Source organism: Sarcophilus harrisii, chromosome 3, assembly GCF_902635505.1.
Source record: "Sarcophilus harrisii chromosome 3, mSarHar1.11, whole genome shotgun sequence".
NCBI classification, from domain to species: domain Eukaryota; kingdom Metazoa; phylum Chordata; class Mammalia; order Dasyuromorphia; family Dasyuridae; genus Sarcophilus; species Sarcophilus harrisii.
Window position 1 is genome coordinate 503,829,517 of NC_045428.1, and position 14,365 is coordinate 503,843,881.

Consider the following 14,365-nt stretch of genomic DNA (forward strand, 5'->3'; position numbering starts at 1 on the left):
CTTTCGGTGGGGGCTGGGTGAGCTTGGCTGGAAATCCAAGGCTAAGTAGTCCACACTGCCTGTACTTTTCTTGGGAGCAGGACTGTTTGTGCCACTAGGAACAGGGGATGCTGACACAGGATTTTGCTGTAACAGGGAAATAAGGGTGGAAAAGAGCATCAACAATTAAGGAGTTCTTTATTCCCTAAAAAAAAAAATTCCCTCTAAGATTGACTCCTAGACCAGAAATGGAGGGAGGCAGGCAGGACTCAAAGGGAGAGAAATAAGGAAGAAAGAGGGTTGGGGGGAAATCAATCATTTTGTTTGCAAGAAAAAAAAATGCCCTGAAATCTTCTATAAATCAATTCAGTACAAGGAAATTAAATTTAAACATATTAGCTGCTCCCACCCAAGTAAAGGACCTGATTCTCCCTGTCATGTCTGATTATGGCCTGGAAGGACACCTGCCCCCCTCCCCTCTCTTGCCCCACCACCCTCCCAGCTCTGAAAGGCTCTTTCAATGGAGCAAATTCTCTGGCAGGCTCCATTATTTAAAGACCAGTAGAGAAGTTCATCCACAGGATCATCTTTCTGCCATCAGCATTTCATTACATTGCCAGCTGAAGGGAGGAGGAAAGACATCCCCAGCACCCATGAGGTCCCAGATCCCAGAAGTACTGAAAGATGAAGGCCCTTCTGTGGAACACTCTAATACACTTGTCATTTAATATTACGCATCAGATCTTTCAGCTCTAGAATTCGTGCCCCGAGCTGGAAGGGAGCTTGAAAGAGAGAATGAAAAAGACCTTAGGACGGAGAATGACAAAGGTAGAGGGGACCTTGGGAGTCACATAATTTTCTATTAACCAACAGTTCAAGAGTGACCGTTTGGTGTCCAACCTCAAGTCATAGAATCAAGGAGATCAGAACCAAAGGAAATTAAAGAAGACTGACTATTAAAACTGGAAGAGACCTTACAACATAGAATAGTAATAATAATAATAATAATAATAATAATAATAAACAATAATGGGGATTTACATAACATTCTGCAAAGCAATTTGAGCTGGTAGGGACTTAAAATATAGCATGTTAAAGATGAAAAGGATCTTTGCACACAGAATGGCAGAGCTAGAAGGACCCTGGAAGGCATCAAAGGCCAAACTCTTATTGGTTCTAAGGAAGGAAGTCACTTTCCAGGCCTGGGACCCTTATTCCCAGTCTGGAGAAGCACTCAAGAGAAACTTAGAACATTCCCCCAGACCTCACCAACTCTCCCAACTTGTGAAGTTTATTGAAAATAAAAATTATTTATTTGCATATCTCATCCTCACCCCACCCCCCAATGGATTGTAAGCTCTTTGAGGTAATAAGGCATTTCCCACACCTCTGTATTCCCTTTAGTGCCCAGCACAGGGCTCTGTACAAAGCAAACATTCATTAAAAATTTGGTGAACACTTTATTGACTGTTTGGATCCTTATGATGGCCACCAGCATCACAGCATCCATACAGGACATCCAGATCAGGCCATCTACCTTGCTGCACTGAATGTGCCTCTTTCCTGGTCCCCTCTCAGACACTGTCTTCCCAATGGTACTTACCATGGGGACATAATTCTCCTCGCTGTCCCCTGAATCGGTGCTGGTGATGCTCTGGGTAGAGACAGGACGGCAGGACTGGGAAGAGCTAGCATTGAAGGTGTGACTGTTCATGTAAAGAGGAAGATACAGTTAACACTATAAGGGCCAAGCATTTTAATGATGCCTTTTAAAAGATATTTAAGCTTAATAAGGCTTTGATACGTCTAACTCACATGTCAAGGCTTTTTCCCTTATCTTTTGTAATTAAGCATTCTAAAGACAAAGTTTTATTATTAGCATCTTAAAGGATTTTTCAAATAAGGAAAGAAATAAAACATATTATGGTACTTATAAAGATCAGATGTGTTAAATGACACAAATTGGTCCTTCAAGGTATTCTTAAATTCTGGTCCTTTTAGAATCAAAGACTCCTAGAATCATTATTCCTTAATACATGAAGACCACAAAATGCTAGGATTTTAGAATTTAACAATCTCAGAATTCATTTTCATAATTTAAATCATACAATCTTAAATATTAAAATCTTTGCATCACAGAATCTTAGGGTGATTTGAATTGATGTTGCCTCTGCTCTTGGACATCCAACAGGAGTGCAGTAGACAGTAAGAGAGGAATACACTAATATTGATAGTCAGTGTTATGCATCTCAAGTACCCTATCTAGATGACACTGATTATTATAGATCAGGGGACTCCTGGAAAAATTACAAGAGAAAGAGGATACTTGCATAGTAATCAAGGAACATGGGTGCTTAGGCCATGAATTAAACAGTTATCACTCAAAGACAACCATGCTAAATATGGGAAAGGCTAAAGGGTGCTACATTTGAATTACAAAATCTTACATGTGAAGAGGGATGTTAGAAAGCACCTAATCTAACCCTCCGATTTTATTCATTATTTTTCAATCCAGTGACTGAATGATTATTGTTAATATTCAGTTAAACTTTGGTTCCAAAAAAATAATTTGCCAAACATTATTGAAATGTCAAGTATTATATCCATGTGAACTGTTGGCAGCATCACTGGCATAAACATCAAACAAACACATTTGAATTTATTTATCCTCAAAGCCCCCGACATATAAACGTAGCCATTTGAACTCAATTCATCCTCAAACTGTGCACAGGACACTTTGTATTTTCTTCAAGTGATTTCATATACACAACCCTTTCTAGCAGACCAGGGACATGAACTGGCCATGTATCTCTCTCTTATTTTCCCTTTTAACAACTGAGAACATGAGACAATAGGGAAGGTAAAAGACAAAGAAAGGACAGAACTAGGACTGGAATCTGGATGTTTCAGCTTTCTTCCCTTGCCCCACCATCCTCCTCTTCAGTGCCCTGACCCATAACCCACTCACATTGCCCTAGACCAAGACTTTGTGACTGGAGACTTAAAGGGAAGCTCATCGATGACGGTGTTGTTTCTCAAGTCCAGAGGAGTAGGCTTTGCTGGAATGAGAAGAAATAGAGGGCGGTTAATGAGACAAGGATATTATCTTGGTGTTGGGAAGGATGGCAGATTTTTAGAGCAGGAAGGGGACCTCATCCAATGCACTTTATAGGTGGAGAGACATCTTGAGCAGAGTTCATTATCTTTACTGAGAATTTGTCCAAGTGAGAATGAGCAACAGAAGAGAATCTCATTCAGGCCATTGCTCTCTCTGCTCAACACCAAACCCCATCCCAGCTAGGAAAACTCCAGGTTCACTACTGTGAAAATGTAACTTCTTAGAAAGAACAGTACCAGGGGTATCCATCCTCACCTTTCCTATCAGGTTTGAGATTTCGGTTGACGGGGGGAGGTTGGATCTCACCCCCCCGCCCTGGCCCCCGATGGACAGGCAAAGCAGAAGAGGAGAAGCTGAGGTGGTCAAAGTGATGAGGCCCAGGGCTCATGGGAATGTAGACACTCTGAGAATTGTCATTAGCTCTCTCCATGGCCAGCAGGGAGGAGGACCCGGGGTTCATGGGCACATAATTATCTTCTGAATTGGAGCTGTCTGTATGTCCTATGGCGGCTTTCCCTGTCTAGAAAGAAAAAAAGAGACACAGGAAATGTCACTGGAGGGGGAAGAGGGGAAAGAGGGAGGACAGGTTCAAACCTGTGTGACTGATCATCTCCAGGAGGTAGAGAGAAAACCTCTTTCCTGAGTCCAAAAAACAAGAAGAGATGGACTTGTAAACTGGAAGGATTTAAGTTAAATAAAGGTTTCATTGTCATTCCTAAAAATGAAACACATATTAAACTAAAAAGGAAATCATGAAATTACCCATATGCAAATTGCTTATTTATCTTTCCAGCTCCAAAGCTTTAACAGAGTGGGGGTAAGAAAAGACTCTCCCACCTTTTTATAAAGGATGATATTTCAGAATTTCACAACCTCCACATTCAGTTACAAGACCCCATTGGGGTCACAAGCCATAGTTTAAGAAGTTGGAGTCGAGGTCAGGCATGGAGGACCAAGGGAAAGGGGAAACAAGCATTAGAGCCAGCTGGTCCCACTTACCACAAAGGAGTTAAATCCATCATTGACAGACTCTGAAGACTGGCCACCTTGTGGATACTCGTATGTCTCACAGGAAGAGGCTATGACACAGAGATGGCAGATTAGTATGTACTTGTCTCAGGACTCCACTGTTATCTTTCCAATCATCTCTATCCTAACAACACTCACAGGTTCCCCTGAGTCACTCTCTCGCCCAAATGTCTTACAAGTCACAAGTCTCAGCTCAGAGTTGGACACCCCCCATGAAGTCTTCTTGGAGCTGTGTGGCATAAAGGCACTGGGCTTTGAGTCTTGAGAGAAACCCAAGTTTGTTTCTTTTTCTTTTTTGGCTTCTTCTACTGTTTATTTCTTTTGCAGAAAGGACATCCTTTTCATTGCTAAACTCTTCCCAATAAAAACAATGGTAACACCTGCATCTCACATTCAGTCATAAAAGCCGGCTTTTTGATAGGCTCAGATACACTTTACTTATATCATGTCATTTGAACTTTAATAAATTTATGATTATTTATGCAATGTGCTTACAATTTCAGGGTTGTCAGGATACTCATTCATACTATCCGTAAGTTAGATATATGTGAGCTGATAATCTATCCATGAAGAAAATTAATCGATCTTTTATGTCTATTTTTTCTTTTTCCTTCCTTCCATCTCTCTCTCTTGCCTTTTCTCTGTTTCTTTCCTTCCTTCCTTTTCTTTCTTTCTCTGTTTCTTTCCTTCCTTCCTTTTCTTTCTTTCTCTGTTTCTTTCCTTCCTTCCTTTTCTTTCTTTCTCTGTTTCTTTCCTTCCTTCCTTTTCTTTCTTTCTCTGTTTCTTTCCTTCCTTCCTTTTCTTTCTTTCTCTGTTTCTTTCCTTCCTTCCTTTTCTTTCTTTCTCTGTTTCTTTCCTTCCTTCCTTTTCTTTCTTTCTCTGTTTCTTTCCTTCCTTCCTTTTCTTTCTTTCTCTGTTTCTTTCCTTCCTTCCTTTTCTTTCTTTCTCTGTTTCTTTCCTTCCTTCCTTTTCTTTCTTTCTCTGTTTCTTTCCTTCCTTCCTTTTCTTTCTTTCTCTGTTTCTTTCCTTCCTTCCTTTTCTTTCTTTCTCTGTTTCTTTCCTTCCTTCCTTTTCTTTCTTTCTCTGTTTCTTTCCTTCCTTCCTTTTCTTTCTTTCTCTGTTTCTTTCCTTCCTTCCTTTTCTTTCTTTCTCTGTTTCTTTCCTTCCTTCCTTTTCTTTCTTTCTCTGTTTCTTTCCTTCCTTCCTTTTCTTTCTTTCTCTGTTTCTTTCCTTCCTTCCTTTTCTTTCTTTCTGTTTTTCCTTCCTTCCTTTTCTTTCTTTCTGTTTCTTTCCTTCCTTCCTTTTCTTTCTCTGTTTCTTTCCTTCCTTCCTTTTCTTTGTTTCTCTGTTTCTTCCCTTCCTTCCTTTTCATTCTCTCTGTTTCTTTCCTTCCTTACTTTTTTTTGTTTTATCTTTCTTCCTTCTTCCCCCTTCCCTCCCCCTCCCCCTCTTTTCCCCTAAATTCATTTCTTGACAGTGACACTATCTTAAGTGAAACGTCACACTTTCTCTGAGTTTAAGTTTCCTAAAATGTGAGATAAAATAACAACACTTGCATTCTTTGCCTTATGAGATTATGGAGGAGAGAGCAAGGTAAATCTTAAACTGGAGAAATGGGAATTGTTATCATGTAATGATATTACATCATTATCCCTATCATTCTTTTTTCTCTGATTTGTCTTGGCTTCCTCCTATGAAATCCTGTGGCACCTAAAAGTCAACATCACATACATAGGCTCCATCTTATAACCTCTACTACTTCATAGCTGAATCTTTTTCTTCAATTGGATAGTAAATTTCTTAAGAGCAAGGACTGTCTTTTTTTTTTTTTTTTTTTTTTTAGCTCTATACACAACACAGGCAATCTGACAAAGTCTTTCCTCATTCAATAAAGATTGACTGAATGGCTGCTATCAAAAGGACTTCAGTCTATTTTGGTTGATGGTCCAATAGTTCAAGGTGTACTAAGTCAGAAGTCAAGAAATCTCACTCGCCCTTGACTCACTATGTAGTTGGACAAGTCATTTAAACTCTCTAGTCCTCAATTTCCTCATCTGTAAGATCTGAAAGGCAATAAAATTTATTCTGGTTCCATTACAAAGCTAATGTAAATAGTAGCTGAATTTTGGACCAAACCCAAGCCTCTGATTTCACCTATTTAAGGAATTCCCAGAAAAGGAAAATCCTTTTTACCAATATAGATCAATACCTCAGCTTAGCTCAATGCTGGGCACATAGCACATGTTTAATAAATGTTTATTAAATTGAACTTATGCTCTTGTAGGATCAAAGCTCATTTGTGTCAGAAATAGGGCTTGAATACAGATCTTCCTTTCTGCCTCTCCTACCATAAGATAATGGTGGCCAGGCTTGTAGGTAGGATGTATCTGTCTCTTAGGAGCCATCCAGGTCAAGCAAGTGTACAGCCAAACTTCTCTCTAGAGTTCTGGCCACTATGAATGGACTTTTTCTGCCACAGGATGATGTGGCCTGGGTGACTTTGAGTAAGTAATTGTACCCATTTATCCCAGTTTCCTCATCTACAAAATGACTGAGATTGGACTATACAGTCCCTGGGATCCCTCCCAACTTTAGATCATAGATCCTCCGAGTCATACAGATCATCTACCAGGGTATAAAGAGGCTGTGACATACATTGCTGCAGGGTATGTTATAGGAGAATCATAAGATCTTTAGGATCCATATAGAGCCATAGGATCTATAAAGTCCCATAAAAACTTTAAAAGATCCTATGATTCTCCTATAAAATCCTCTATTAAAATACATGGGAAGGCAGACAGTGTGTATTACTGTCTTTGTAGAATAACCCTGAGAGGTGATCTGTTTAGTGAAATGGGGGCTGCCTGTGTAGTCAGGATAACAGGGCACCCGGGCAGTTCTCTGAGACTACAAGTTGTAGCCCAGGTAGAGATCTGCTTTGGAAGGGGGAGCTTCATCTTCGGGAGCCAATAAAATCCCAGGCTCAGACAGAGCTAATCAGTCATAGAGAGTTCTCCCAACCTGGGAGGTGGGTAGTTTCTAGCTTTATGGTCCCCATCTCACAGATGGAGTCCGTTGGGCTTGGAAGATCGAAGGGATGTGTCTAAAGTCCCACGGACCGTGACTACAATGCCAAGCCAAGCTCAGTGGTCTCTCTGCACACAGCAGGTTCTATATAAACACTGATCGAATGGACCGGGGAGGGAGAAGAAATCAGAGAGAAACTGCCTGGTTCAGCACTTGGCACCTATGCCTAAAGTGCCCACAGATGCCCGCAACTCCCTGGGGGTTTGGTGGCAGATGGCCTCCAGCCCTCCTGATTCTTCCTGGACCCGAGCCTCTCCCTTCCTCCCTCCAACTTCCCAGTTGGGTACGCTACTCACCTCGGTGGAGACGACTGTTGTCCACCGCTGGGAGAGTGTTACGTCGAGGGATGGTGGCCGCGATGGAGACCACCCGGCTGCTCTCTCCATTCTGGGTCCGGGGCTGAGGGCTGCCCCAGCGGGGAGTCTCTGCCTGGCCTGGCTTGGGGGGCCGAGGTGGGGGAGCCACCGAGGGGTCCCCAGAGGGCCCTACTGCCAGGGCATTATGGTTCTTGTCCAGTGTGAACGTCCTGGGGATCTGGTAGGCTGAGAGTGGGGTTCCGGGGGCATCGACGTTGTCCAGCAGGAGGTCCCCAAACTCCCTACACAGGGTATTGTTGGGAGTCTTGAAGGTGTACACCTCGTCGTTGTCTGTCTCGGAGCCGGTGAGGCTGCCCTTGGTGTGGCTGGTGGGGTGGGAGGCCAGGCTCTGAGGGAGGTCGTAGGCGCTATCCCGGAACTCTGAGTTGTGTCGATTGGGCTTGGGCAGGCTGTAGAAGCCGTGCACCTGGCCACTGACGCCATTCATGCAGTGCCCATTCCCCTGGGCAAGCTTCTGCACAGCCGTGTCACTCCTCATGAAAAAGGAAGCCCTGGTGCCCTGGGAGAAGCTGGCACTCCTGAGGGGGAGAAAGAGGGCACTGGCTGAGAGGGCAGTGGAGGAGAAAGGACCACCGACGGGAGGCAGAACTCCTGATTTGGATCCTGACTCTCCTACCACCATGCGGACGGACAAGTCACAGCCCTGGGCCAGCCTTAGTCCCCCCATCATGAAACACAGCATGGCAGAGTGAACGGGGCACTGGACCTGAAGGAACACCCGAGCTCAAATTCTGCCTCAGACACTTAGCATCATGTGATCCAGGGTAAATCACTTCAGTTTCCTTGTCTATAAAATGCAGCGGTCAGGCTCAGTGGCCGCTCAGACCCCTTCAGACTAAATCTATGATCCTTGGATCCAGAGATTGGGGTTTTGAGGGAAAGGAACAAGGGAAAACACATCCTTCCGGTCTAATCTCACAATTACATCAGCTCCAGGCAAACCATAAAACTGTTATTCACTGATCTTGCGCTTCCTTCACGCAATCCCTCCCTCATGCCCTCCTTCACTCACTGCTCCCTGCTGGTCCAAATGCCCCCCACCTCTGGGAAACCATCCCTGCTAAAAGTCATAACCTTACATGGTCTCTTGGTTGGGCAGGACCTCCTAGGGTCTCTGGTCCAAGTGTCCATGAGCATCCAACCACCTACAACATCCACAAGAAGTCATCCAGCCTCTATTTGAAAAGGACTAATGATGGGGGAATTCATGCTCCCTAGAGACAGCCCATTCTGCAGTCCCCTCCTACCACAAAGACTGCTTCTCTACAAGAATCACACACCCTTGAACTCTTCCTCCTCCTCCTTTCAGAGGATACTTTGCCCACCTCTCTTCTGCTGATTTGTATTAATACAAGAAAAAGCTGATATTTATCTTTTAGTCAATGAGTCAACAAGTATTCAGATGTTTGAAACACTGTACTAAATGCAGGGGTACAAAGCCAAAAGCAGACTCTACCCTCAATGTACTTAAGCAAGGGACGACATGTAAAGAACTCATTACATGAGATACAGATAAATAAAGATAAATATAAATGGTATATATTTTATATACATAATATATAAATAAAATAAGATAAATAAATAAATAAAGGTGATTTCGAAGGCAAAGGGATTAACAATAAATGAGTTCAGACAGCTGGGTGGTGCAGTGACAGAGTTTTAGACCTCATTTAAGGAGTTCAAATATGGTCTCAGATACTAGCTGTGTAACCCAGGCAAGTCTATCTGCCTTAGTTTCCTTATCTGTAAAATAAGCTGGAGAAGGAAATGACAAAACACCAAAACACCCCAGTATCTTTGCCAAGAAAATCCCAAATAGGGTCACAAAGAGTCAGACATGACTGAAATGACTGAACCACAAAAGGAGCAGAAAAATAAGTCTTAATTTTAAAAATGGGATCAGGAAAGGTTTTCTGCAGAAGATGAAATCGTGAGGAAGTATGTCATTCCAGGAATAGGGGACAGCTAGTGCTCAAACACAAAGTCATGAGGTGGAATTAGAGATGGAGTGAATGAGAGCAAAACAGCCAGGGTTCCTGGGCATCATCAGGGTTGGGTGGAAGGGCTATGAGTCTAGAAGCTGCCAAGTCCCCATGGAACTGAATCCTGGACTCTCAGAGCCAGAGGGGGCCATGGATGGCATCTGTCCCAACCTTCTCCTCAGGGGGCAATCTCCTTTTACACCAAGGGATCGTTCAGTTTCTTCTGACCTGGCACCTCTCCCAAGGCAGAGGAGTGAGCAGCTGTGATCCCAATCCTTCCCCACCCCCGGACAAGCTCTCCCTTTCCAAATCCTAGACAGATGCTCACAGATATAAACGTAGACACATACAGAGAAATATAAACACAGGAACATACCAGCTAAGACACAGAAGACATAAACACAAATACACAAATGATGAAGATATAATATACAAGGGTAAGGGAATCAGAAGTACACACACACACACACACACACATACGCTACCCAGACTAACTTGGATTGGAAGCTGTATTGTTAAGCTATAGCTCTCTACATCTAGCTTGGTCCATGTATAATTTCTGGTTAGAACAGTGAAGGTGGGATGTATGACTCTGCCAGGTTTAGGTCTGTCATATGTAAAATGGAAACAACAAAAGCCCTTATCTCACAGAGCTGTTAAGAGTAGATAATATTTATAAAATTCTTTTTAAATCTTAAAATATCTCATATGTGAATGTGAATTTTTGTTAATTTTATCAATAAAACTAAAATGTCCAATTAAGTATTTGATATTTCCAGAAAAGACTAGCATATTTTCCCAAGTAAACTCCACAAACCAATTTGGGATTTGCTCACCCAGATAACCTGGATTAGGCTTACTCATCCATCACTACAACAATTAATGCTCTTTTTTTTTTCTTTTCTGAACTGGTGGGCCTAGAAGTGTTCTAACCACATTACTAAGTAATGAATTAGAGGTATCTCATTAAGTAGAACTATTCAATAAAATAAGGTCTTTTTCAGCAGCACTCTGAAGTCTCTGTTTTTCTCTCTCTCCTTTCCTCATCTCTATTTCTGTCCCCACCCTTCTCCTTCTCCCTCTCCCTCCCTCCATCTCTTTCTCTCTCTCTCCCCTTTTGCCCACCCACCAACAGAGACATATACTTCCACGTACCCCAAGCACCTAAAGGGCTGCCATTAAGAAGCAGCATCGCTCTGTTCTGTAGGATCCCACAAAGCAGAGCTAGAGCTATGGCGGGGTGGGAGGTGGGATGGAGTGTTCAGCTGCAAAGGCAGATTTGGCTCAATAAAAGGATTAAAAACATCTTCATCATTACTGATGACCAAAGAGGGAATGGGCTGTCTTATTAGATAGATGGAAAGCCTTTAATAGATGCTAGATGACCGACTGCTGGGAAGATGGAGAAGAAATTCTCATTTTAGGTATTGTTTGGATTGGATGACTTGAAGATCTTGATGATTATTTTTGTGTATAACACAGCCACAAACAAATGTACATATACATGCACAAAATCAGACAAATTTACAGTCACAGACACATCCAGGGCATACACATACACACAGAGACATAAACAAATATGTACAAAGAGATAAGCAGACACACACAGGTAGACATATACAAACCCACATAAACATAACCATCGAGGTATGTGGGTCAATCCACCCACAGTTGACTTATATTAGCATGTTGGCATTTTCCCAAATGGTCCCAAATGGTGTTCCTGGTGTTCCCAGGTTGCTATTTGGACAATCACTTGGTTAAACTTATTGACTTAGGAAAAAGCTCCTGCAGATGAAAAGGAGTGGGTGGAGAATGTCTGGCACCCATCACTGACAGCAGTAATAGCATTCTCCCTGGTGACACGCCCAAGGCACCAACAGCACTGAGGATGACAGGACTCGGCAAGCCCTCTCTGCCCTTGGATAGAAAAAAAGAAAAACCTAGCACCAACAAAGCACCTCCAGAATGCTAGATAGAGGGCATGTTTATTGAAAATTCACCATGTCCTAAGCCACTAAATTTGGGAATACAAATCCACTCAAGAATACAGGATAGCTAGAAAAGGGGGGATGCAAGGGAGAAAAGGAAGAAGGAAAGAAAGGAGGGAGGGAGTAGGAAAGAAGGGAGGAAAGGAGAAATGAAGAAAGGAAGGGAAAGGAGAGAAAAAAGAAGGAAGGAAGAGAGGGAGAGAACAAGGAAGGATTTATGGGAAAGGCACTGTGCTAAGAGCTTTACAAATATGTGATTTGATTCCCACAACAACCCTTAAAAGTAAGTGCTATAATTATACCTTTCTTATAAGTGAAGAAATTGGAGCTAATAAAGGTTAAGTGCCCTGCCTAAGCCAAACCTGAAGCCTTTCTGCCTCCAGACCCAGTGCTCTATCTACTGTGCCATCTAGCTGTCTCTAGTAAACAGTAGATGATAGATAGTGATAAATAAGTTGCCATAGCAGCTAATGTTGTTCATGGTACTAATTTACATTTTTTAGGAGAATGATTTATTCCATCAGTTTAGAGATTTATCTCCATCTCATTCCTGACCATGACAGGAGAAATCCCCTAGAGAGGGAAGATTTGAATTCAAGTCTCCCAATCTCTAAATTCAGCACTCTATCCCCTGTGCTTTGTTGCCTCAAGGGTTTACATTTGTACCTGATATTTATATAGCCCTTGATGGTTTTATAAAGTTTTCTCAGGGCCAGCTGATTGGGTGGGTAATGGAAAATAAAGAAATTAAGACTTGCCTGATCAATGCAATAGACCAACTATAGTTCGAGGACTCACCCATCTATTGACATAGAGGAGATGGACTCAGAGGATAAAATGAATCATATTTTCTCAAGGTGGAAAATTCAGAAATGTGTTGATTATGCATGTTATGGGAGTGTTTTTTTTTTTTTTTTAACTTGGAGTTGGAGAGATTGGAGGGAAAGAGGAAAAAACATTTCTAAATTGAAAAGAAAATTTTATTTAACTTTTAAAAGTTGATCGCTTTAGTAGCAGGCCAGCATTTGAAACTAGGTTGTCCAACTCAAATCTACATCTTTTCCACACAGCCTTTCCATGTACTGAGCATTATTGCCATCAACATTTATGTTTTATTCCCCTATTAAACTGTAAGCTGCTTGAAGGCAAAGACCACGAGTTATGCAAACTTTGTATCTCTCTCAGTTCCTCAACAAAATGTTCTTTTGTATAGAAGCACTTTAAAAATAATGAATACAGGGAGAAAAAGAAAACTTAGGCTTAATGAAATGAATGGAATTACTCAAGATCACATGTCAGTAATATAAGCAGAATTTGAATTCAGGTCTACTCCCAGTCCAATATTCTTTCTTTCCTACCAAGCTGCTTGTAAATAAGACAGTTTTCTCTTTTGGAAACAAAGGGTTTGTCTGGACCAATGGTTCCCATGTAGTTTTACGTGAACTCCTTGGTAGTTCATGATGATGGAGCAGGGACTTTGCACTAAAGATCCTTTAGCATTAAACAACTGTAGAATATTATGAAAAGTATATTAAATTATCTTAGGAGTTCATAGAACATTTTTTTTTGATATGGAAAGAAGTCCAAAGGGGAAAAAACTGCTGAAAATCACTGGCCTAGGTGATCCCTAAGGTTCCTTTTCCAAATGTTATAATTCATAGTAAGATGTGATAGGTGAGATTAGTGATTAAGAGAGAGAGGTAGAAGAAAACGCAGTAAGACTTCAAGGGGCCTGATGACTTCTACCTGGTGGAAAATAAGGAGAGACTTATGGAGGAAATATATTTGAGATGGACCTTGAAAGATGAATAAGAATCACATAGATCTGGGAGAAGGTAGATAGAAGTATCCTAAGCTTAATCAAGGGTGCAGTTTAGAGAAGAAGTTCATAGAGGAGCATAGAGATATGCAAGGGGAATAATGTGAGAAAAGGCCAGAGGGGTAGGTTAAGGCCAAATCACATAGGACCTCAAATGCCCATTACCCTATGGGCTAGGGGTTCTCCAAGTGTGCTAGAGGTACCTCTGGGCATTCCCCCTTGTGAAGTCTGCAAAACTATTTTCACATTACTAAGACATTTAGATTTTTAATGTGGAAATATTGGTAGGTACAATCCACATAAATGAAAACTCTTGAGGAGTAGTGTCCTAAATAATTTTTAAGAGTATAAAAAAGTCTAGAGTCCAAAAAGCTTGAGAACCACTGTTGTAAACGTACCACTGAAAATTTCTCAGCAGAAGAATCCAACAGGAGCTGGGCTTTGAGCCCATGACTGGGGTCCATGGCTGGAATGTTAATTTCTCAAGAGTAGGAAATATAGCTAGGTATAGGACACACAAAATGTGACTGGGCTGGTTACTTGATGACTGATTTTCCCTGCCCAAAAGTGGTCATGGCCATTTTGTTGTTGAATTATTTGAGTCGTGCCTGACTCAATGTGACCCCATTTGGGGTTTTCTTGGCAAAGATACTGGAATGGTTTGCCATTTTATTCTCCAGATCATTTTACAGATAAGGAAACTGAGGCAAACAAGATAAAGTGACTTGCCCAGGGTCACAAAGCTAGTCAGTGTCTGAGGTCAGATTGCACTCAGGAAGATAAGTCTTCTGGACTCAAAATTGGAACAAAAGGTTAGCAATTGTCAATGCTGTAAAATTACCCATGCATATAACTTGCAAATAAAAAGCTATTAAAAAAAAAAGTCTACTGGACTCCAGGCCTGGTATTATGTGTACTGTACTGCCTATAACTTGAAAGAAAACTGGAATTTTCTTCTCTGGGACTCAGTTTTCTCCCTCCAT

The 14,365-nt window shown here is 41.7% G+C and overlaps 1 protein-coding gene across 3 annotated transcripts in view; it reads right to left on the reverse strand.

The window, feature by feature from the left end:
• The window catches only part of GAB2 (GRB2 associated binding protein 2), a 249,075-nt gene that overhangs the window by 5,498 nt on the left and 229,212 nt on the right, over window positions 1–14,365 (reverse strand). For all 3 annotated transcript variants that reach the window (XM_003764621.4, XM_031961521.1, XM_023499682.2), the window contains exons 4-9: window positions 7,510–8,108; window positions 4,097–4,176; window positions 3,353–3,617; window positions 2,948–3,038; window positions 1,583–1,685; window positions 1–126 (exon numbers count right to left, since the gene is read on the reverse strand). In XM_003764621.4, coding sequence (XP_003764669.1) covers window positions 1–126; window positions 1,583–1,685; window positions 2,948–3,038; window positions 3,353–3,617; window positions 4,097–4,176; window positions 7,510–8,108 — 1,264 coding nt within the window. The remainder of the gene's footprint in view (window positions 127–1,582; window positions 1,686–2,947; window positions 3,039–3,352; window positions 3,618–4,096; window positions 4,177–7,509; window positions 8,109–14,365) is intronic.